Below are 27,339 nucleotides of genomic sequence, written 5' to 3' on the forward strand. Positions count from 1 at the left end.
GGAAAAAGGAGTTATTTGATTCGTTTTGTTAAAAATTGTACGAAGTTAAACACTCATAATTATAAGTCTTTAATATGTATAAATACTACACATGAAATGTCAACTAGAGAAAAACAAATACATATTTCTTATTTTCATGAAAATCTGAAGGAATTTATAACCAAAGAGTAAAAACAAATATAGGAAAAAGCATACAATTTTTAGATAAGTAAAATGGTATATATATTAAATATGCCAAAAAAAAAGTTGTGAATGGATAATTTTTGTGTGTTATAAAGTAAATCACAATTAAAACTTTCATGCAATGTCTAGTTAATGATATATACATTAGAACTTCTCACAAACATGTTATACAATAAAAGCTGAGAAGAAATATGCAAGCATCTCTTGAATCATGTGTAAATGAAAGAGTAATAAGCACATGTCCTATAGAAGTGACATGAATTCCGATTGACATAAACTCTAACTCCAACACCATTTTTATAATTTTCCAAAGCATTATTTTGTCTCACGAAAAGGCCTTTAGTTTAAAAATCATACAAGGCAAATAAGGTCCTATAATCAGAAGACGTAACTTTAAGTAGAAGTTTGATCTGTCTCGTGTATATTTGCCATGATAGTCTCAAAAGACTGTTGAAACTCGTAAGGGATATCTGATAGAGCATTAAGATCAAGATTAGGAAATACTGAGCAACGACATCGAGGACAACTCACATTAAGCCGAAGCCACACATCTATACATTCAACATGGAAATTGTGAGAACAGGGCAAGCCACGAACCTACACCACATAAGTCAAAAATTATTTTAAATTTATCGTATAATATTATATATTGCATCTCAATTTTGTTATATATTAAAAATATGACATGCACACTTCACTAGAGTTAGTCATAAATTAAAGATGTGATTCTTCATAAATGATTAAATCAAGGTTAAATACATGTTTTGTTTTTATACTACAATACGAAATTGGTTTTTGTCCATAGTTTAAATTTTAGAATTCTTGAATACTTATAGTAAGTAAATTATTAAAATATTTTTTACTAGTGTTTTTTTTATGTAACAAACGATTATTATAATATTATAACATTATAACATTTATGACATAAGTCAGCATGAAATATTTTAACATCATAATCCACACTAAAAATCCGTTTGTCACATAAAAACAAATTGACAATGACTCTTTCTAATAATTTCCTTACAAGTACTAAGGAGACCTAAAAATTTGGACTAAAAACGAAAATTAATTTCATGTGAAAGTACATGAAAAAAAACAGATATAACCCTTAAATCAATACTTAAATATATTTGAAATCTTCAATATTTAATCAACTTGTTTAGAGCTAGATATATTTTCCTTTATATTGGATATTTAATAAATTAAACATTTGATTTAAGTACCTAAATAACCTTATTTGTATTTATTTAGGTCCCTTGAATAGTTTTAGATTTCTCTTTTGTTCCCTAAATATTTTGGTAGCAATTGATATGTTTTGCATCAAATGATGACATATAATGTTAATATAGGTAATGCAATAGAGTTAATATATATATGACACATGCAACAACTTAAAATAAATAATAAAACTTGTACAGCTAGCAACAAGGACTTAAACCAAAATGTTTAATTTGTTAGAAAGAATTTTTTGTTAGGTACTTAATAAAAATAACTCATATTTAAATATGAAACATATTAAGAATATTTTTTTTCTATTATAGAATAAGGCCACATAGGTATTCATATGGAACAAAACGTATACCTGATTTCCTACACAAAACTCTTCTAAGCAGATGAGGCATTCATTGCAATTAGTAGGAACCACATTTATCGTAAATGTTGCAAGTTCTTGAATTGAAGATTCAATTGCGTCTTTCTGTATAGAAAAAAAAAATATCTATCAGTAATCAAACTAAAAATAAATATACAAAAAGTATATATTTTAAAAGGATATTCAAATAAGACATAAACATGATGCACAAATAATCCTAGTGCATTATTAAAAAAAAAACAAGGCAACTAGTGACATGAATAATTCATAAAAAAATCAAGTTACAAATTTTGTTAACTAGTGTGCTTGTCATGATAAAGCATTTTTTAGCTTGACATTTAATTACATATTTATGTTTCACAATATTCTTAACTTGTGTTCAAGACATTTAGAAGTATAAGCTAAAATAACCTGGGTTTGATTTAGGTAACATCCACGATGAAATGTAACATTTTGGGTCATGCTCCTTGATTCTTGACTTGCAGCTTCAAATACCCAATCAAGGTACTTGGATCATTTCAATTAGAATCTAGCAATAAATAACAATAATTGTTATCAATCCTATAGTGTAAGTTTAGGAGAACATTTAAGGGGTGTTTAGTTAGTTTGTATTTTTAATAGTCAAGAATGATGTCTCTCAACTAGAGTATTTAGTTTAGTCATAAACAATAGTTGTTGGTCGAGTTGTTTTGTCTTTTTTCAATCATAAGTGTCATTTTTATACTTTATATGTTCTCTTTACCCTTTTGTATCTGGTTTTGTTTTCTGACTTTTTTAATATTAAATGAATTTTTTATTTAAGGTCAATTTCTATTATTTCAACTATTATAATAATATGAGGAGAAAATAATGGGATTGTTATATTGAATGTTTACTATTATTTAAGATTGTTTCCCCATTGACTTTATATTCTCATTCACAAGAGTCTAAAAACTATTCGGACCCAACTTATGATACCATAATTTTCATTTTCACATTGTTTCCTTTTTCTATTCTCTTCATAAATTCTTAACAAAATGAAAAAAAATAACAATGTAGTAATTGTAAAGATGATAAATCAAGTTATCAATTGAAAATAAAATCATGAAAATGAATCAAACAACTCTTACATTGCTAAGGATTTATATGGACACTGTAAATACAACTTTGTTGAAATGACAATACACCATTAAAATAAAAGTATTCTTTCAAGCCTTTAGAAAGAATATAGTACAACACCATATTTACTTCATAGTTTGAAGGTAATCCCACAAAAATTGTAAAAGATAATATTGAGTTGTATGAAATAATGAGATTTGTAATAAAAGTTTATATACCTCAAATTTTATAACATTGTTACAACACAATATGATGTTATGCTTAATAAAATGTTAATAAAGATAACTAGCAAGATAACCAATAATAAATTTGAGAGAAAAAAACTATTTAACAAACAAATTCATCAATTGTGGGTTCATCATTTTAAACATAATTAAGTTCATAAGAATAAAATGTCATTATGATTTCAAAATAAAGAAAAGACTAAATGAGACGAATGCTTCGTAGACTCATCATATTTCCACTAAAATACTATATTTCTAATTGTTTTGAACATTAACAAAAACAAATTTAACATAAATGAAAATTCAAGAAAAACAAAAATAGTAGAATCATTTATTGTTCACTCCTTTCAAAGGAAAAAAGAGGAAAGGAAATTATTCTGATGTGATTCAATATGTCAATTAGGAGAATAGTTCCCTTAAGGGATGGAGTTTTCATGTTTTATTAACCATACTCTAATATAAAAACACAATAAAGATAAAATTTACCCCAAATGCAGATATATGGATACTCTCTGTAGCATTTAACACATGTATTTGTCTTCGTTTCAACCACTACACATAATTCAAAGAAACAAAAGTGAAAAAAAAAACAAAAGTAGAGAAAAAAAAAACAAAATAGTTGATAGGTTATCATAAAGGAGAAAAACATTGCATGCAAAAAAGAAAAATAAAATATGTACCATGAAAAATGAAAACAAGTCATGAAAACATGTAATGAATAATAACAGAGAAACACTAACCTTCCCTAGTGCCACACAAGCAATACAAAGAAGTCCACAATAGCTAAAAACTAACCAAATAAGGAAGCTCCATTTTTGACCCCCTCTAGACAACTGTACATAACCTTTGGAGTAAGCATCTTAAACATGTTTGCAAAATCAAAATGTAGCATTAAGGATTAAAAATAGAGGAAAAACATACACAAGTTTTAGTGTTGCTAAACCATAAGGTACCAATTATTGTCCAAGCCCAAAGAAATGGATAGAAAAGGAATGCAAGGATTGAAAGTACAATCACTCTTCCATAAAAATAAGCACATCTCTGTGGCCATCCAAAATCTCTAAAAACACAACCAAATAAGAAAAATATAAGCAATTGAACTAGTAATAGGATTTTTAAATTACTAAAATACTATAACTATTTCATGAAATTTTGTTGAACAAAATTAAGTTAGTTGTGACATGAATGAGGTTGAATTTGAGTGTTCATATTTTATAGTCAATTTTTTTTAATCGATAATAAATAATATATTAAATAGGATTATTTGAGGTACTAAAAAAGATGTATCAGAAATTTTGTACAAAATCCATCTGAGTCTACAATTGACTCAATCCATCTATACCAAATCATGAAATTGTACTTCCTAAACTTTGGAGTGTTGATTTTAAATTTGAACCTACTCATGTAAAACTCAAAAAAAATGGAATACATAAATTTTTATATATATAATAAATTTTCATAAAATCAAGTTGAGAGGACTCTATTTAAAAAAAAAAAAAACTTATCCAATATCACAATATACTTCTATCCTAATATGTTATTGGTGTTGTGAAATGTAATTTTATCAAATGGCTACACTACTTCAACAACTTTATAATGGTGCAATAAGTAATATTTAATATCCATATTGAACTCAACAACATAACATTAGTATTACATAGACTATATCACCAACAATTTATAAGGTAATGTTGTGATTAAGACTTGTACAAGGAAGTCACTTACAACATGAAAATACCAAACAACTTCTTGTATATATGATCAATTTATTACACTAACTTTTTATCCAATATCACAATATACTTCTATCCTAACATGTTATTGGTGTTGTAAAATGTAATTTTAGCAAATGGCTACACTACTTCAACAACTTTATAATGGTGCAATAAGTAATATTTAATATACATATTGAACTAAAAAACATAACATTAGTATTATACAAACTATATCACCAACAATTTATAAGGTAATGTTGTGATTAAGACATGTACAATGATGTCACTTACAACATGAAAATACCAAACAACTTCTTGTATATATGATCAATTTATTACACTAACTTCTTTATTCAATTTGAAAGTAGTCCAAGAAAATAAAAACATTAAAAGTTGAAAGAGTATAAGGTCTTACAAACCCATTCCTGAAGCAAGTCCATTATCAATGAACATCAAAAGTCGGAAAGTGAAAACAACAGTGTAATCAACCTGAATCATCACATCAAATAAATAAAACCATAACTTGTAAGTTAAAAAATACAGCTTATCAAGAAATTAAAAAATAAAATTAGCATTGATAATAAAGAACCTCACCACAGTCCATATATGCAAAGGGCATGTACAAGATTGGTATAACTTCCAATTAATTACCACAATAGCTCTATGAATCAAAATTGTTAAAGAAAACATAGTGACCAAAAAAAGTTGCAAAAACATTATTTGTGTTAATTGTTTCTGACAATAATTAAGAACATAGAAGAATTAATCAATCATTCGAAAACAATCAATCATTCGAAAACAAGGAGGAATGAATAAAAGGGGGAGTTTAAAGGATACATGTTGGTGAAGAGCACAGACAGGAAAAACCCATCAAACCTGCGTGCAATCGATTTGCTTTTGTTAAAATTGAGACACAATTGGATGATAAAAAGAAGATGATGAAGAAAGAAGGATTGAGACAAACCATTTGAAACTAACTCCTGTAATTGCCATGGTTGGTGAAGGAAAAACCCTATAAAAATGAAACAGTGTTGCATCCAACAATCGTGGTTACGTGAATGTGAGCGATGCATGAGTATTGAAATTACGATAGGGTAAAATTGGATTGAGATTCTTCATGAAATTAAACATCAAAGAAGAAGAAGAAGCAACAATGGAGAGAAAGTGTGTAATGTAGATCTTAACTGAACTGTACTCATTGTTTTATTGGTTAATTATCCACAAGAAATTGGATTTGATTTCTACAATTTTTTATAATAAAAATAAAAAAAAAGAAAAATAAATTTCAGAAATGACGAAGTCAAAGGAAACAGACAAAAAAAATTGTAATTGGATATTATATCAATAATATGAAAGATAAACAAATAAAAATTATGATATAAATATATATATATATATATATATAATGAATAAAGATAAAATTAGTGTTAAAAGTATAATTTGACATTGTTTTTCAATCATTTAAAAACGGGTGTTTATATATTTACGAAAATTGGTCATTTGTGTGAAAGTTTTCTTTTTTGTAATGGTTGGAGTTCCACCAACAAAACTTCATATTAAAATTAACATTATTAAGAGCTTAGGAGTGATAAATCTAGAAATGACAGAAAACATTTTAAACAATTAATTACTACTTTAATTAATTACAACAATTATGTTTTTTAAAAAATAAATAGTAAATGTTTGAAGCTAAGCTATTATTGAAAACATTACTTGATATAAAATGTTTTAAGTTCTTTGTGTGTGCATGGTGCTTTTTGCAACATTGAAATTATAGTGAAAATCTGAATTGAGTATTAAATATCCAACCAAAATAAAATTATTAAGAAATTTGATATTTCTCCTTACATACTCTTTTTTTCTTTCTTAAAAAGTGGAATTGCTTCTGTTTTTTCTACTATAAGTGTAAAAGAATGTGAGCATTAATTTCAGTGAAGGAACTTCACTCTCATAATTGATTTGATTAAAAAAAGTTAATAAAGTTTGCTAAAGGTTTCCAAATACTCTTGATTCGCAATTTTTATCACCCTAATTTCTTTCTTCCAATTTTGATCCTTATATTTTAAAAAGTTTACAAGTTTTCTTACACTTATTTCTTTTATGTTGGATTAATTAACTAAGCTTAATATATTCATTTAGGGTACCATCAAGAAATAATTTTATCACTCAATAAATATATATATATATATATATATATATATATATATAATAAAACCTATGTAGAACTCACAATTAAACTAAAATTATGGGTTTTCTAACAATACAAAAAAAAATGAAGAAAACAAATCGTAGATTTGAAATTTGAAAATCAAAATCAACATTACAAACAAGAAAATTCAATCAAATTTAGAAAAAAAAAACTATTACTAAATTAACTAAATTAGATATTGATTTAGAAACTAAAAAATTATTGATATCTAAAGTGATTTCTATTATTAATAAAAAAATAAAAAATAATTTTTAGATTTAGTTACTAATATTTTAGATTCTAAATTGGTTTTCGAAAGATTAATAAAGAATAATTTAGAATATAAAATAATAAGTAATAGATAAGAGTTAGATATCAATTTAAAAATTATTTTATAAATTTTAATTAATAATAAAAATTAATTTAGATACTAATAATTTTTTTAGTTTATAAAATAGTCTTTAATATACTTAAATAGTTACTAATTATTTTATTCTATAAAATTAGTTTTTATTTAATAGTTTTCTTATATGTAAAATTACAATTTATTCAATGACTATTATATTGATCTGCAACCATAATCTGCAACCATAATTTTGTGTATATGTACCGTATTTAATATAACATAATTAAAAAGACTATAAACTTATCTTTTTCCATACAATTTTATAAATATTTTAAATAAAAATAAAAATATCTACATTATATGTTTTGTGCATCTCACGAGTCAAAACTATCATTTTTTAGAATGAAAGTTTAGTTAAACTCAATTATTTTAGTACTTCGCAGTGCAAAACAATGTTTATTTACGACTTCTCCAATAAATATATATATATATATATATATTTATTTATTTATTAGAGTACATTCTCTACCTTTTATTAAAACTCATCAAGTTTCGTTTAGTGGTTTTCTTTATCAACAACCGTTTAGTGGTGGATTAAGATATCACTTTTATATATCTCATTTATATAAATAACAATAAAAAAAGAAAAGTATTTAAAAAAGAGTTATGTTTTATTAATCAGATAATTATTATATATTTATTAAAATAATTGAGTACTCTATTTATGGAACACATAAAAAAAATAAAAAAAAATAATGATCAACTGCACTTTGAACATAATCAAGTTGTATTACACTCTCAGTTAGTTTTGAGTACCATTTCTTACTTGTCTGCTTTAATTTATATAAAGATTTTTCTTAGTTTACACATTTGTCCTTAATGAGAAGGACTAAGGTCAGTGGGATGAGTCATGCAAATTTTTTCATCAAGGTCATCACAAAGAAAGACATTATTCACATTTAGTTGATGAAACATTCATCTCTTAGCTCTTGCTAAAGATAGAATAAACTCAATGGTACGTAATAATTTTAACTATTGGAGAGAAAGTCTCAAAATAATCAATATCTTTAGTTTGAGTATATCTCTAGACAACAAAATGAGCTTTGTACCTATCAATAGTGTCGTCTAATTTATGCTTAGCTTAAAAAATATATTTACACCTAATAGGATGCTATTCTAAGAGGCAACTTTATTGCACAAAAATGAGAATTGTTTCTCCATTTGGATGGTCTTATCGTGGTGAAAGAATAAGGAGTAGCAACAAAATTGGTCCAAAACTTGTAAAAGCTCTCATATCATATCAATTTTATATATTTCATTTAGAGAAAGAAATAATATATAAAAAAAACAAAAAAAAAACTATATTTTTTTTATAAAGTTTTCGTGTTAGGCATCACTATGCAACTTGATATATCAACTAAGCTGACACCTCAAGTAACAACAATCATCTGCCATTACATAAAAAAAAAATATTATTAAAAAAAAATACAAAAAATACAAAAATATAAGGAAATTAGACCAAAACCCATATGTTAATAAAAAAAAACTATGTTTTATTAATAAGATAATTGTTACACACCTATTCAGATAATTGAGTACAATATTTATAGAATATATATAAAAAAAAACAAAAAGAAAAACTTGATACAAGTTAACCGATGTAATTATATCTGACAAACTAAAATATTCATATCATCTAATAATTATAAATAAAATTTTAAATTCATATTCTGGTGATTGTAAAATATATACTTTTCATTAAATAATTTTATACGTTTTATAATTAAATACTAAATAATTTAAGAAAAAAAATAGTAAGACCATGAAAGATGGGTTAAAATAGCAAAGCTTTTCAACAATTGATCTAATAAACTTCCTAATTATTAACTTTAATAATAACTATATTAAAAACAACAAATAATGGTTTCTAAGTGGTGGGTAATGTAGTTTTTTTATGCAATAATAATACATTAAGATAATAATTTGATATTTTCTTACAATATTATTTTTCTAATACAGTAATATATTTTATTTACCGTTTAAGTTAAAGTTTGCGAAAATGTAACGAACTAGAGTCCAATACCTCACATTGACCGAAATATGTGCATTCATTTCAGCATGTGCGATCCTATATGTCAGGCACATAGTACTAGGGCTATTTTTATATTTCACTTTGGGGTAAGTACGTTTTATTATTATTAATTTCATATTAAATTAAATTTTATTCTTAAAAATAGTGCAAATTGCAGAAAATAATGTTGTTTTCTTATTAAATCACGATATCATGCTTAAAAAGGAGTAACTAAGTTTTAGTATAAAAATATTAGTATTAATCAAATTTATTATTTTTATTTATTTAATTAAATTAATTAATCAATTTTAGCATAATACTTAAATATATGTTTGGAAATAGGTATTATTTTTTATTTTATTCTTTTAAATACGTCATTTTTTTGTTTTTAATCTTTAGAAATAAATATTTTTTTTGTTTTCAATCGCTATTAATATTTCATATTTTATTCTAGTACCCAAAAATATATCACTTCTGTTTTAATTTAAAAAAATATTTTTATTTTAATTCTTATAAATATTATTTTTTTAGTCATGCTAATGCACGTGTTGAAGTGACACTTTTAAAAACATAAAAATCATGACACAGTTAAGATTAAGAAAGTTAACGCTTAAAATAAATAAAGAAAACAAAAATAAAAATATGACTAAAACCGAAACACTTATATAATAGAGAGGTCATTAAACATTATATTTACTATAATCTATTTTGTAGAAATAAGTATTGATTTTATTTATTTTTTACAAGAATTTGAGGAAAAATATGTTCACAAATTCGGTAGTAATGAGAGCTTGAGAATCTTCCATCAGATTATAATTAAAAATAATAATAATTTTACTGAAATATGAACCCGGATCAACACTTTATTCTAAAGTTGACGAACCTACCTAGCTTGACTCACTCACTCTAAGACACAAACACAATCTGCCAGACCCAATGGACAAAATATTGAGATACTAAAACTAATCCTAAATACCTTTATAATAATCTAATCTACTTAGTTGCAACAATAGAAGAGTCCATAAAAGGAATCTCGTATTAATATAGTTTATCTTTTACCTTCACTCACTTAAACATCACATTCCTTGCATGCCATGTCCCTCTTCTTACTTCAATTTCATTCACCACAACTTCACAATCACTAAAGTGATGATATGTTAATCCCACAAAAAGTAAAAAAAAAAACATTCACTTTATAAACTAATAACATAATATTTAATTACATTTAATTTACTTTTTAATTTTAAATATTATTATATTATTATAATGTAGTGTTAAATATATGTTTTAAGTGTGTGTTGTCAAAGAATTTTTTTCCCAATCATTATATCCAATCAACACCATCTTCATCTTTGTAAAGCTCATCATATAGCTTCAACCTCAAGGAAACACAAGACTAACTCATCAAATTTTATTCTGTAGGAATAAATATTTATTTTTATTAACTTTCACACAAGACTCTCAAAATTAATCCTTAACTTTTTAAACATAAATTCACTCCTAACTAAACATAGATGCCAAAATTAATTCTCTGTGGCCAGCACAATTTTAGGATAAATGGTACTTGTGTAGATTCAGAGCTTTTAATAAAATAATGAATCCATGAAATTAATAATGATAAAAAGTAGTTGTGAATTGAGTAAAGGAAAGGAAGGCCCACTACTGGGTTGATGAACAACTAAAGTCAAAAGGGAAGCATCTACAGAACCCGAGCTCAGATTCAACAGTTAGACTAATTGTCTGGTTTATCTATTATGTAACTTTACCTAATCCATTCAATACGTCCACTTGACCATTACTATACTATAAACTCATCATGGTTCACTGTGCTAGAAGAACCATTTGTGGTCCACTAACTATCTCCAACCTATCTAGTGCAACATAACACCTTCACCTGCAACTCAAACCATGCCACGCTATTTAACTATCTAAGGAGTAATACCAGAAAAGACAAGCAAATAAAAGTACCTGTTTAGTATAAATATAACAAAATATAAACTTACCCATACTTATCTTCAAGGCTGCATAAAATAAAGAAAAGAAAAAAGGAAACGAAAAGAAGAAAAAGCATCGTACCTAGTCATTGATACCATGTTGGCGCACAGAAAAGCAAACTATGTCTGAGGAGACCACAAATTTATTGTCCCCCGGCTCCAGCCGATCAATGGCCCCTCTATTTTTCTTCTTCTATATCACTGTCTAGTTCCTCTCCATTGCCCACGCAACACGGTCTCACACCTTCAAAATGAACATCCACTTCTTCTTCTGCTTCTTCTTGTCGCTCTCATCTTTCCATGTAAGATCCAACACAACAAAACACACACGAGTTTACCTTTATAAATTGCATAACAACAATAACAATATTATACCACATTGCATTGCATTGTTTTGTTTCGGTGAGTTCCATTGGTGTCATAATTTAATGGTGTGTAAGTTTTGTTCCACAAATGCAGGTTTCTCTAGCAAGTAAGGACACACCTCTGCCCCAAACACGCGAACGCATAAACCCATTCAGTCCCAAAGCCTCACTCATTCGCTATTGGAACACTCGAGTCACTAGTAAGGTTCCAATCCCTCACTTCCTTCTAGCCAAAGCTTCACCTCTTACCCCACAACACTATGGTATTCTCAACAAACTTTTAAACGAAAAACCCAAACCCTACAATCCGAAGCTTCACCACTCTCTCTGCTCCTCACCGAACTTATACTGTTCCTTCGACGACACACCAAACACGCCCACACTCCAGCGCAAAAATGACGACGCCAACTTCGCCGTTTACAACAACAAACACTTCGCCAACTACGGCACCTCTCGAGTCGACGGAGTCGATTCTTTCAAAAACTACTCCAACGGCCTAAACGCGAACAACGACGCGTTTCGGAGATACAGCGACTCCTCGACGCGCCGCGGCGAACAGTTCAAGAACTATGCCGATAACGGTAATGTTGCGAATACGAACTTCACCAGCTACGGTTCTGCCGCGGCTCAATCCTCCAGCGACTTCAACAACTACGACAAAACGGTGAACGTTCCCAACCTCGGTTTCACCACCTACGACTCCGGCTCCTCCAATCATAAACTCTCGTTCGCCAGCTACGGCAACGAAACAAACTCCGGTGCGCAATCCTTCATGAGCTACGGAAAACGCGTTCGCGGCGGAACTAGCGAGTTCACGAATTACGCCAGCGACGCCAACATTCTGCAATCGGAGTTCAACAATTACGGCGACTTCAGCACCGGAGCAACCAATGACTCCTTCAAGTCCTACAGCTTCAACGGTAACAATCCGCGGAACGTTTTCAAAACATACAGCGCTGGATCGAGAGGATCCGCCGCCGATAATTTTATCAGTTACCGGAACCGCGCCAATGTCGGCGACGACACGTTCCAAAGCTACGCAGCGAGGTCGAAGTCCGGCACCGCCAAGTTCACGAACTACGGCATGTCGTTTAACGTCGGAAACGACAGTTTCGTGGAGTACGGAAAGGGCGCGACGGGGAAGAGCTCGTTCGGGTTTAAATCTTATGGGTTGGGCCGCGCGTTTAAAGTGTACAACAAAAACGACGCGTCGTTTTCGGAGTATCGGAATTTCAGCGCAACTAGTGGCAGAGTTGTAAATAAGCGGGTGGAGCCAGGTAAATTCTTTAGAGAGTCGATAATGAAGGAAGGGAACGTGATTGTGATGCCTGACATTAGGGATAAAATGCCCGCAAGGTCGTTTTTACCCCTGGCAATTGCCTCGAAATTACCGTTCTCGTCTTCAAGGATTGACGAAATGAGGGAATTGTTCGAGGCGCGGGAGGGGTCTGGGACAGAGCGCGTGATAGTGAACGCGTTGAGGGAATGCGAGAGGGCGCCGAGTCGGGGCGAGACGAAACGGTGCGTTGCGTCTGCAGAAGAAATGATAGAGTTTGCGGCATCGGTGCTGGGTCCCAGTGTTGTGGTGAGGAGCACGGAGAACGTGAACGGTTCAGGATCGAGTGTGATGATTGGTAAGGTCTACCCAGTGGACGGTGGAAAAGTAACCAAATCAGTTTCGTGTCATCAGAGTTTGTACCCTTACTTGCTGTATTATTGCCACAGTGTACCCCAAGTGAGAGTGTATGAAGCTGATATTCTCAACGTGGAGACGAAGGAGAACATGAATCATGGTGTTGCCATCTGTCACCTTGACACGTCATCATGGGGCCCAGAACATGGGGCATTCTTGGCATTGGGGTCAGGCCCTGGCAAAATTGAGGTGTGCCACTGGATTTTCGAGAACGACATGACCTGGACCACATGAAGAGGAAGAATCTCTACTTTGGTTTTTTCGGTTACTACTAGTACCCTTACCCTATATCATTATTCAAAAGATGAATATTTAAATATTGTGAAGCCACATTGCGTGTCCTTTTTTTCTCTATTTATAATTCATCAGTAGTACTCGTGCTTTTTATTATCATTTTTTGTGCCTAGTTGGAAATTTTAAATGCTTGTGTGATGGTTAATGCTATTAATGTTATCATCATGGTTTGTGTTCGTTTTGTGGATGTTTTAGTTTTGAATTATTGAAATGTTAAAAGACGTGAAGGCTGAAGCTGATGCATTCAGGTGACAGTGAAGGACAAGGGAATATGTGTAACACGAATGTTAAGAAATGTTTGGGCAATGAGCCACTGAGAAGCATATTCTTGGGTGTTCTGGTGTGTGATGGGATGGAGGCATGGTTTTTGATAGTTATGGAGACTATGCTTCCTTGGCTAATGAGCCATGCCAATTACGTTTGTTCCTAATTCCATGGCTCACTTGGTGTGTCAGTGAAATCACTGTAGGGGAATGAGAGATGGTGAAGTGCGCATGTTGGGGGTGGAGTGATTGTGCGGTCTAAAGTGAGAGTAAAAAATAGCATGCACATATTCCAGCTTTAAGTGGAAGCAAAGAAATGGACCATCAAAGTCTCAAAGGCATGATCCATAGCTTATGATAGGTGAGTGGGTGTAGACACTTTGTGGCATGACTTAGGCAGGGGACAATATCAGACAATGAGGACCCACCATAACCTCTTGCATAGCCCTATAACCCTTTTAGAGAATGGTCTATATCTAGAGAAAGTGGGAAACTATGCCATGGCTTCATCACTATTTGAATGGGGGAGTAGAAAGTGAAAGATTTGGGGTAGCGGAAGTGTGAAAATTTAAGAAAAAATATAAAAAAGTTAAGGTTGTTTGGATTATAGTATGTTAGAGTAGATTTGTGAAAAAAGTTTATTGAAATATGATGTGATGATTATAAGAATATTTTAATTATTTTAAATAGTGTAAATTGTGAGATTACAAATTTAACATTATATATAAAAAAGAATAAGTAATGTTTTTTTTTGTGCATATTTTAGTTAATTAAAATAATTTAAAGTTTCATTTATAAATAAAAAAAATGTAAAATTCAAAGAAATAATTATATATAATTTTAAATTTAAGTATAATTTATTATTTTTTCTTTTATTACTTTAAATTAATTTTGTTACTTAAGTTAATTTATTTAGATAATTTTAATATTATTTATGATTCTTTAAATTATTTTAAATTATGTTATGTTATATCTATACCTATCTATAAAGGGGATTCCCCTCTTAACTGCTTTTAATTTTTTTTCCTATTTTATCCTTATATTAATATTTAATTTTATTATTGTATTATGGTCATTGTGTCATTTCTTATTCCTCTCTTAACTGTTCTTAATTTTTTTTCTCATTTTATCTTTATATTAATATTTAATTTTATTATTGTATTATGATGTCATTTCTTATTTTTTTCTACAATATTTGGTATACGTAGTGAGGCGATTTTGAATTGAAAGAGAGGTGGAAAATCGGTTTTAAATTGAAAGAGACGTGGAGGAACAATTATGAATTGAAAGAAAGGTGGAGGAGCGGTTATGAATTGAAGAGAGGTGGAGGAGTGGTTATGAATTGAAAGAAATAATTTATTTTGAAAATTAATTAGAGAGGGTCTGTTGTATGTGAGAGAAATAAATTTAATAAAATATTTGAAATAAATGGAGCAACCGTTTTGAATTGAAAGAAATAATTAAAATTAATTGCATAATGAGAGGAAGTGTCCGTTTTATGAGAGATAAATAAATATTAGGAAATGTGAGTAGTGACCAAACGTGAACAATTTTATTATTATTGAGCGATTACCACTTTCTTTAGTAGTTCTCACCGTCACCATTTACATCTACTTTCTTACGAAAATGTAGTTTTCATCCGTTATATTCACTTCCTTATAAGGAGTAGTTTTCACCAGTTTCATCCAAAGAAAAAAATGTTCATAAATTTTGATACATTTTGAACCTTCTTCCTTCACGCTTCATGTTCTTCTCCTACCCTCGCCCGTCTTAGTCCCTCTTCAATCACCACTGTACAACAACAACCACCATTGCTTCCTCCTTCTCACACTTCCCAAAGCGTTCGAAGTAGAGACGCGTCTCATTGTTATAGGATTTGAACATTTTTGTTTCTATTGCTTTCTTAATTTTTTTTATATTTTTGTATGAATCCTAAGCCCAGCTTTGCAGGCAAAGTTTTTATGTCTACTGATGCTTTGATCTATTAGATATTACATAAGTTGGAAGTTTGGTAATTTGTATTTAGTTTATTATTTTATTTTTTTCAACTTCTTTGTCATGGAAGACGTGGATTTAATTGATATGGTGATAGATTCTACAACTTCCAACATACAACCATTTGCATTATGTTTTGACATTGTTTGCTGGTTCATTTTTTTCAAACCTTAATTTTAATCTTGATAACCTTACAAAGTTCGACATTACACCAAGTTAAATAAAAAATTAATATAAAATCTATACCTATATATAAAGGGGATTCCCCTCTTAACTGCTCTTAATTTTTTTTTCCTATTTTATCCTTATATTAATATTTAATTTTATTATTGTATTATGGTCATTGTGTCATTTCTTATTCCCCTCTTAACTGCTCTTAATTTTTTCCTCATTTTATCCTTATATTAATATTTAATTTTATTATTGTATTATGGTCATTGTGTCTTTTCTTATTTTTTCTACAATATTTGGTATACGTAGTGGGACGGTTTTGAATTGAAAGAGAGGTGGAAAAGCGATTTTGAATTGAAAGAGATGTGGAGGAACAATTATGAATGGAAAGAGAGATGGAGGAGTGGTTATGAATTGAAAGAGATAATTTATTTTGAAATGAGAGAGTGTCTGTTGTATGAGAGAGAAATAAATTTAATAAAATATTTGAAATAAATGAACCAATCGTTGGAATTGAAAGAGATCATTTATTTTGAAAATTAATTGCATAATGAGAGGAGTGTCTGTTTGATGAAAGAGAAATAAATATTAAGAAATGTGAGTAATGGGGCCAAACGTGAACAATTTGATTACTACTTTTGAGAGTAAATTGTTCACGTTTGGCCACTACTCACATTTCTTAATATTTATTTCTCTCCCATAAAACAGAGACTCCTCTCATTATGCAATTAATTTTCAAAATAAATTATCTCTTTCAATTCCAACGGTTGCTCCATTTAAATATTTTATTAAATTTATTTATTTGCTCCATTTAAATATTTTATTAAATTTATTTATCTCTCATACAACAGACACTCTCTGATGCAGTTAATTTTCAAAATAAATTATCTCTTTCAATACATAACCACTCCTCCACCTCTCTTACAATTCATAATTGTTCATCCACATCTCTTTCAATTCAAAACCGCTTTTCCACCTCTCTTTCAATTCAAAACTGCCCCACTACGTATACCAAATATTGTCACAATGACCATAATACAATAATAAAATTAAATATTAATATAAGGATAAAATGGGAAAAAAAATTAAGAGCAGTTAAGAGGGGAATAAGAAATGACACAATGACCATAATACAATAATAAAATTAAATATTAATATAAGGATAAAATAAGAAAAAAAATTAAGAGAAGTTAAGAGGGGAATCCCCTTTATATATAGGTATAAATTTTATATTAATTTTTTATTTAACTTGGGTGTAATGTCAAACTTTGTAAGGTTATCAAGATTAAAATTAAGGTTTAAAAGAAATGGACCAGCAAAAAATGTCAAAACATAATGCAAATGGTTGTATGTTGAAAGTTATAGAATCTATCACCATATCAATTGAATCCACGTCTTCCATGACAAAGAAGTTGAAAAAAATAAAATAATAAACTAAATACAAATTACCAAACTTCCAACTTATGTAATATCTAATAGATCCAAGCATCAGTAGACATAAAAACTTTGCCTGCAAAGCTGGGCTTAGGATTCATACAAAAATATAAAAAAAAATTAAGAAAGCAATAGAAACAAAAATATTCAAATCCTATAACAATGAGACGCGTCTCTACTTCGAACGCTTTGGGAAGTGTGAGAAGGAGGAAGCAATAGTGGTTGTTGTTGTTGTACAGTGGTGATTGAAGAGGGACTAAGACGGGTGAGAGTAGGAGAAGAACATGAAGCGTGAAGGAAGAGGGTTCAAAATGTGTCAAAATTTATGACCATTTTTTTTTCTTTGGATGAAACTGGTGAAAACTACTCCTTATAAGGAAGTGAATATAACTGGTGAAAACTACTTTTTCGTAAGAAAGTAGATGTAAATGGTGAGGGTGAAAACTACTAAAGAAAGTGGTAACCGCTCAGTAATAATAAAATTGTTCACGTTTGACCACTACTCACATTTCCTAATATTTATTTCTCTCATAAAAACGGACACTTCCTCTCATTATGCAATTAATTTTCAAAATAAATTATCTCTTTCAATTCATAACCACTCCTCCACCTCTCTTCCGATTCATAACCACTTCTCCACTTCTCTTTCAATTCATAATTGTTCCTCCATGTCTCTTTCAATTCAAAACCGCTTTTCCAAATCTCTTTCAATTCAAAATCGCCCCACTACGTATACCAAATATTGTAGAAAAAAATAAGAAATGCCATCATAATACAATAATAAAATTAAATATTAATATAAAGATAAAATGAGAAAAAAATTAAGAGCAGTTAAGAGGGGAATAAGAAATGACACAATGACCATAATACAATAATAAAATTAAATATTAATATAAGGATAAAATAGGAAAAAAATTAAGAGCAGTTAAGAGGGGAATCCCCGGTATAGATTAACAAAATTAATATATTTTAAAAAGTAAATGGATATTTAAAACATAGCATGAATATTAATTATTTGTTAAAATATATAAATATGTGCTAGATTTTTAACAATACTTTTAAGAGTCAATAATAATCACATGATAATCACATTACATTTGATCCGGAACGAGATAAAGATATCTGAATTTGTTTGTAATTTTGAAATTATGTAAAAATGAAGAACATAATAATGTTAATTAGAAAAGGAAGACACATCCCCATTAATAACATTTTAATCCTCAGTTGTCTGACAATAATTGCATATTTTTCATCGATAACGTCTTCAATGCACCATTTGAAAAAATTACAGGATAGGACCATGTCACTGTAATCTGTTAATTCAATAAATTTTACCTTGTACTTGGGGCAATCCTAAAATCGTTCTTCTGTTGTTGTTGTTCTCAAAACAACAAACTCTCCACAATCACAAATAGGAGCAACAAGGGCACTTGTGCTCCCAGTAGCATGGGTAAAAGTACCACGTTTTTGCACACCACACCCGGTACAACTAGACGACGATGTGTTGTGATACGCAGACATTGAAGGTCACTTAACCAATGCTCTTGAACTTCCGTATTAGGTTATGGAGCCCAAATTTGATTTATGCATAATAGAAATAAAATGTTATAAAAGTTGCATTGAAAACAATATCATTATCTAAATAAGTACCATGAAAAATACCATAAAACCTTACTATTAAATAACAATTTGTCAATGTTCAACGACAAAAATAACAGTAACAATAAAAATTTATTAATGTTCAACATGAAAAATAGAAATAAAAATAATAATGACAATAACATAATGATAAGACAATCAATATCCTTGATGACATCGAATGTCTCAGAGTATCCTCAATTTGGTCCATCCTGTCAAACCAAATATTCATGTTTTCTATCTTGGTCAAAATTTGGGTTAACAATTCGGTTTGATTAGGGATTGTGGGCTCGGGTTGACCATCTTGAACATCTTCGTGTGCCAATTGATCCTCTTCATCATCTTCTTTGCCTGCCTGGTGAGGCCTACCAAGTTGCCATACACCATTAACCTGGAATATATTTAATTTCGTCATACTTTTTTTTTCCAAAGTAATGATTCCATCCTAGCATTATTGCTTGCTCATTTGACAAGTCGAAGCCATACACCTGTAAGATCCGTGTTATCGAAATTTCATATGGCAGAAGCATATTGTTATCCCGATATTTGATCATGTGTTGCATGATGTAATGAGGTCAATTAATCATTACATTATTTTTTATTAACCACAACATGAAAATATCTTCATTCAATAGTTGTGCGAAGTTGCTTCTACGAGGGCACAAGATATGCACCCATGTGTAATGTAATAGTTGGTCATTCATTTCCAGACTACTAACATTTCTTACATTTTAACCTTGAACATCTTCACGAATCATGGACGATAATGCTAATGCTCGATCAAAATTCACTTCCTCAGGGATCGTCCCAGGGGTTAACTTAACATCGTCATCCCTGAGATTGGCAATGTTCATCCAATCCGATTGATTAATGTGTATCCGCCTTCCGCAAATCTCAATGGCGAGGTGACCAATAGGTGTGATCTTTACATTTATATAAAATACTCTTACCAACTCCTCATAATACGGAAGTTTCATTCTAAGGAAAGGTTATAAACCTTGGAAATTCAGAAGGTTTTGGAATTCAAATGCTGGAGCAGCAAAAAATGGAGAATGCATAGCTTTTTGGTGATAAGATTGGTCTTCCGTGAAACATTTTTTTAAACACCAACATTTGATTTTTTGTACTAAAGTATCTTGAGTAATCAAGAACTTCTTCAATCCCCGTTGCTAGGGGAGGAGGAACGACAAGATCTTTTGCTCGAGTTTTACCCTTATGGGTTTTGTGGTGTTTCTGGGATGGTGATGCCATGTATAATGCAATGACTACAATATATAAAAAAAATGTTCACGACATCAAATATCAAACTGAATTATAAGTAAATGAAAGTTAACATAATATCATAAACAGAATAGAAGGTGTTATCAAACACAATAGTACAACTTCATAAAGAAAATATTACATGTCCAATGAAAACACAATACTAACAGTCCTCAACTAGAATACTAAAAGTTCTTATCATAATTGTCCAATAAGAAACATACACAGACAAATTATACAAGAAGTCAAATGAAATAAAAGGACAACATGTAATTGAAAGACATGAAGGTAATGCGGAAGCAGAGATATGAAATCAACGCCTAGTCATAAATGCAAACAACTTTGTCATGCAATGCTCGTATGACATCCCAAATAGTTGCTTAACTCTTCCTAGATGTTCACATAAAAACTCTTAGCATTGATCCATGACCTGCTCTTCCTAAATGTTAAGCTCCTCCAATATTGCCCAAATATCAGACTCAGAGTAGTGGTATGATGCATGGTGATGATGATGGTGTACATGCTCAACATATAAGTCATTTCTTTGTCTAATTTCCGCGGCTATATCTTGTGTTGCGGTTGCTTGTGCACGAGCAATGTCAACCAACTCAAAGGCATTCTGATTTCAATCCTTCATTGACGGAACACATTGCTAAAGATTTGTATTCAACAAAGCAAAATGTTTATCAATTCTGTCCATGGTGGACCCTTTTCTTTTATATCCTCGATATGAGGATGTGCCTGTAGAAGGCATAAAATGAGTGTTTGAGGGAGTGTTAGAAGGAGTGTCACTTGATTGAATATGAGGAGTAGGTGACCGTGGGACGTAGTCATCTGCCTCTTCAAAGTTGGAATAAAATTTAATTAAAATTTAGAAGCTATTATTTTTTCAAAAACACACTAATCTCATAAAATATCCCACTAATACAAAATTTAATTTTTTTATATTTTTTATCCTCCACCCAATTTTATATATTTTTCCAATAATAAACACGTGAAGGTTAAACGCGACAAACTAAATAATTTAGTCAACAAAATCTTTATATACTTATTATGAATTTAAATTTAATTTAAAAATATATTTAACATGAGCTAAACTTTCATAATTTTAATATTTTATTATTATTATTATTATTATTATTATTTTTTGTATTTAATATAGACATTTATTAATTTTATTTTTTAAAATTTAGTGTGGACTTTCCGTTTATTACACCTACACTTTTTTTAGTATTTTCTTTTTAAATGTTAGCATGAAGTAAATTTTGACAGTCTTAATATTTTATTATTTTTATTTTTTATGCTTACTTGTTTAATGAATAATGAATGCAATACATTATTTTTTCAAAATATCTAGGATGTACTTTATATTTATTAAACTTACACTAATTTTTTTATTTTTATTTGTTTGTTTTTTTAAAAAACTTAATGTAAACTTTATCTTAATTAAACTATGCTATTTTAGCTTTTCTCTCTCTTTCATTTATCCAAGACTTATTGATCCTTGCTATTAACCCTACTGCACAATTTGTTAATAGCTAATTCAATATTTTCTTGTGTATTATTTTTTATTATTCTTGAAATATAGTTGTTCGATTAAGCTAGTATAAAATCTAATATTTCTTTGTTCAAAATTTAAATGATACCTAATATAAATTTTATAATGAAACTTAACATGAAGTTTTATAAAAAAAATAAAAACTTTCAAAACATTACTCACCGTAATTTATCGCATAAACCGACAAAATATTTACAATAAGATAAAAATGTCTCTTCACTTCTCTCAAATACTTACAAATTATATTAGTTAGTGAAAATTTAGCGAAAATAAAATTTAAATTTTTTATATTTAAAAGTAAATTACGTTAAAAATGTACTTTTTTAATACTATTTTTTAATAATAATAAAAATATAGATTACTTTAAATCAATATCAATTTTAACTATCATCAGTTTTTGTTTCTCTTCACTTTAGTTCAATGCGGGTTCTTTTTCTCCTTAGCTTTTGCTGTTTTGTTTTGTGTTTGTCTTTTTCATGTTTTGACTGTTTTTTTTTTCTTCTATTATTTTATCTCAAGAACTGATATGAAGATATGCTCAGTAAAATTAGCTTACGTGTTTTGTTAAAAGGTTGAAAAAAAACTAAAAATCCAAAAATAGGTTTTAACTAAAACTTACTGACCTAATTATTAAACTAGAATTTTCTTATGAAATTATTTCGTTAAACTAATTGATAAATAATATATATATATATATATATATATATATAAGGTCTGCATTAATAATATGATATATTAATTTACGAAGGGAAGGGAGAGTATCCTTTTTTTATTATGAATATGGTCTTAAAACCCACAATTAAAGATTATTTTGTTCTACATTTTTTTAATCCATCCTTATTCTTTATTTTTAATCTATTTATATTAATAAGTAATTAGTTTTTTATTGTTAGATTAAAAAGAATAAAATATAAACATAGAACATAAAATAACTGTATTAAAAATGAGTTATTCATTAGATTAAAAATAATAATAAGTAACTTAAATCCCTCTGATATCCACATTAATAAATTGAAATATCCACATTAATAAATTGAAATTGATTTTAGTTATATTTGAGACGATTTTTTTTTATATAAAATCGAATTTTATTTTACAGAAAAGTACATTTTAAAATAATTTTAGTTTTGAGTTTCCTTAATTAACTTGAGAATCTTATAGTTTTATGTTTAGAGATGATAAGCAAGGAGTGAGATTGAGATCTAACATACAATAAAACAACATTAGAAGATGCATTTGAAATACAAACTTCAATACGTTTTCTTCTGGTCCCTCCTGTTTCTTTTTTCTTTGGACCCACTTCATTGGATGATTATGAACTATTTCTCCTTCAACCTAACAATTTTCTTCTTTTAACTTATATAAAAATATCAATGTGTTGTTATCATAATATATGTAAATTATATTTTAGATTACATAATTTAAAATAATTTAAATTATATAATTTTAAACATAATTATATAATGTTAAATATGTTTTTGAATTATGTAGTTTAAATTAATATTGTATAATTTGAAATATAATTATACAGTATAAAATATAATTATACAATTAAAATATGATTTTAGATTATTTAATTTGAAATAATATTATAAATTACACAATTTTCACACAATTTAGAATATAGTTCTAAATTTATAATTTAAAATATAATTATTCTGAATTATTTAATTTAAAATATATTGAAAAAAATAGATATTCTTAAATATGAATTTCAGAATATAAATTTGAATTGATTATAAAGTGTAATAAGAGGAGTAGTTATTTTATAAGAAAAGTACCAAGGTTATTTTTTATAGAAAAAAGATGTTTGAAACTACTCTTTTGATTTGACATTCTTTTAACAACTGTAAATAATAATAATAATAATATATTAAATTAATTTATTTAAATAAATTATAAAAGAAGTTATTAAATATGAAAATAAAAAAATGAATTATAGAATGGAAGTGAAAATATTTAGAAGTGTCAACGTATCGTCGTATCAGCGTACTTTTTGATATTACAGGGGAAATAGCCATTTATTGTGTGTCCATCCAGTGGGCCTGGAAGCTGCATTGCATAAAATATGAGTTGTGGGAGCACACAATAAATTCCAGGTAATTTCTTCCTACACCATACACTACCCAACATAAAACTTAAAATTCAATATTATCCTTCATTTCATGTTTGTTTACAGAAGTAGAAATTAAGAAGTGATTGCTATATATTCTGAATTTAGACATTTGAAAGGTCATTTTCTCATTTAAGTTTCTAGATGACAATATCCAAAAATGAGTTATGAGTTATGAATTTCTATGTCGGAATAGTTTACCGTAAATGATGTTGAAGATTGGGATCCAAAAACTTGTTTATGTTTGTTTACAAATCTCAAAATCTAAAAAGTTATTTATGTTGCCCAGATAAATTTCCAGATGATCAAATCCATAAGTGACATATTCGTTTTGAATTTGTATATCTAAAACTTTGTAATTTGATTTACGAATATGAATATTCAGAAAATAATTTTTTTTAAATCATTAAGAAAAGACATTTCACAATAATGCGTTAGTTACAAATTTGAGGTACAGTGAGAATCAACCTAAATTAGAAACTCATAGGAAATGGTAATTTTTTAAAATTTTTTAAATAAATGTAGGATTGTAGGTCAAAATGTATGTTAGATTTAATATTCTGAAATACCCTTTGGATGTAGATTCTGAAATAGCTTTGAATTAGTTTTTTAGAACAGTTTTTTGGAATGTTATTTTTTAGAATATTTTTTCTCATAATATATTATTTGGATTTGAGATTTATTTTTTGGAATAAAATTTTAATTTTATTCCAAAATTTCATTTATAAAACGTACAAAATTTATTTTAAATTTCCTTCTTTTAAATGTATTTTTTAATTTCATATTTCTAATTTAAAAATAAACAACAATTCTAAAATTTCAAATTCATTAGATGCGGGACGAGTTGGAGGAATGTTCATCTACCATAACTAACAACGTCATGATATTTATTAGAAACTAGTATAAGACCGTTGGTAAGCACCGGCCTCTTTTTTTGTTCGTTAAATTTTATTTGAAAAATTATTTTAATTTATTATTCTATTTTAATAGGAAATTTATTTGCATAACAATTTTTTTCATAAAAATTGGAATTTTTTAATGAAATACGTGTGTTGTGCTTGAAGAAAATACATGTTACAATAAAATTTGATGGTGTATGAAGAATATTGTTAATTTACATCACAAAGTGTTTTTTTTTATTGAAGTTGTTGTTACAAAAATATAAAAGGTATTATTTTTCTTGGATTGCCATGATTTATTATCTGCACTCCTATTTATTTAAAATTATTACTTTGTCCCTTTCAATTTATAATAACTATGATTTTGAAAATATTTTTTAGAATAAAAAATATATTAATAATAGTTTTGGATTATATAATTCATAAGGTTGATAGTTAAAATCTGGGTTGTTTAATCTATACCTATACTAGTCAAATAAAAAATTTCATAATCCGAAAGAAATATCTGACTAGAAAAATGATATTATCCGTAAGATAGTTTAAGCTTATGAGTTTAAATATGAAATTATAATTAAACTTATGGAAAGTAAAAAACGTAACATAATTATAAATTCACAACATACTTATGAAAATACATTATTATTTGGGCAAAGTGGAAACACATTATTAAATAAAAAAATATATTAAATGTAGTTACATTTGTACAATTCAAAAGGTTAGTACTGGTATGTACAATTTGTAACCATATTAGTTAAATTTGGGAATGCATAATCTGTAAGAAACAACACATTGTAAAGGAATGATAAAATGTATAAGATAATTTAAAGCTACAAATGTAAAATCTAAAATAATTTAAACTTACGGATGACAAAATGCATTATATAATTATAAATCCACAATATATAATGGTTTGAACTATGCAAATATATATATTACATTCTATAATTTATAAATAAATTCTGAATTACACGATAAACATTAATAATGTTAGATTTATCTAGAACACAACATTGAAATTTCAAATTTCAGGATTTGGGTAAGTGTATCAGTTGGGTTTGGAGGGAAACCAAATGGAAGGTGTAAAAAGAAACTAATAGAGTGCACTTACAAAAAGCCGGTAAACACACGTTTGTTATGTCCATATACAGTAAATTGCCGATATTAATGGTTTTTGGTTATCATCTATTGTATTAGTTGTGTTTGTGCACGAAAAATTGTAAATGCAAGTATATGTGCAATGGTGTATTTGATGAAGAAGACATGTAAAGTTTGACGGAAGATGATGACAAAATGTGTTGTGAGCTAGTCTAATTGTTTATTCGAATCAATTAAAGGTTTGACTTGATGCAATTCTAGCTTCATTGCATGGCTCTAGTTTCTTCAAGTTGTTTTGAATTGGTTTATCTTGAATGGAGTAGGAGATACAATGAAAAATATGGAGAAATGAAGTATTGGTAGTGGTTGATAGATGAAATTTGGTGTTTGAATTCTTAGTGGGTTAGGTCAATACTTACGAAGAAGTCTAGAAGAGTGTAACCAGAAGATTACTATAGAGAGAATTCAAGAACAAGAAGAGACACCAATGTTTTTGGTAGCATAATATTTTTTATTCCAAACTGTCACTGAGAAAGGAAACAAATGCAAATAACAATTTCAATATCACCTAATTGAAAACCTATTGTTCCCAACCAATTCATAGAATGTAGACAAATGTGTATATGGATCCTTATGGTCCATTGTTGTAAATTGATGGGTACTGATCAACCTGAAGAATGCAGGTTTCATCTCCAAGGTCTTAGTGATAGCAAGTATTGCAATACTAGAAAAATGCCTTGGTCCTTACTGCATAGCATAATCTCCAAGTGTTATTCTAGGCGGTGGTGGTTGCTCTTAAGCTATAATGCTTTCTTCCTGAAAAATTTCAATGGGAACGGGAGAAGTAGTTAAAGATTCTTCTTTCATTTCTCCTTTTTTTCCTTTTCTCTTCTTAATCTTGTTCTTTCAAGCTGCCTTTTCAATCTCTGATTCAAACTGTAATTGGTCTTTGTAAACTTGTCCTCTTAATATCATATAAGACAACTCACTCAAGGATTAACACAAGGAGTAACAAGCAATAAAAATAAAATTATAAAATTTAAAACAAATATGAAAATACAATAAAAAATAAAATAATAATAAACAATTAAAATATTCACAATATTTAAGAATTCATACTCTAAAATTAACACGGTTCCCCGACAACGGCG

General features: G+C 28.4%; 1 protein-coding gene and 1 pseudogene across 1 annotated transcript; one reads left to right on the top strand and one right to left on the bottom strand.

The window, feature by feature from the left end:
* Positions 1 to 413: 413 nt before the first annotated feature.
* On the bottom strand, positions 414 to 11,630 carry LOC137821629 (E3 ubiquitin-protein ligase SIS3-like; annotated as a pseudogene).
* On the top strand, positions 11,380 to 13,938 carry LOC137821628 (polygalacturonase non-catalytic subunit AroGP2-like). Its single transcript, XM_068626309.1, has 2 exons — positions 11,380 to 11,712; positions 11,870 to 13,938. Exons 1-2 carry the CDS (start codon positions 11,662 to 11,664, stop codon positions 13,700 to 13,702), a joined length of 1,884 nt encoding a protein of 627 aa, XP_068482410.1. The 5' UTR covers positions 11,380 to 11,661; the 3' UTR covers positions 13,703 to 13,938.
* The last annotated feature ends 13,401 nt before the right edge of the window (positions 13,939 to 27,339 follow it).

Source organism: Phaseolus vulgaris, chromosome 9 (assembly GCF_000499845.2).
Source record: "Phaseolus vulgaris cultivar G19833 chromosome 9, P. vulgaris v2.0, whole genome shotgun sequence".
Classification (NCBI taxonomy): domain Eukaryota; kingdom Viridiplantae; phylum Streptophyta; class Magnoliopsida; order Fabales; family Fabaceae; genus Phaseolus; species Phaseolus vulgaris.

What these genes read in the sequence shown, in the direction of transcription:
- LOC137821628 (XM_068626309.1), top strand. Translation starts at nt 11,662, where the DNA reads ATGAACATCCACTTCTTCTTCTGCTTCTTCTTGTCGCTCTCATCTTTC. An exon ending in TGTCGCTCTCATCTTTCCAT is followed by an intron (nt 11,713 to 11,869) that starts GTAAGATCCAAC and finishes CCACAAATGCAG; the next exon opens with GTTTCTCTAGCAAGTAAGGA.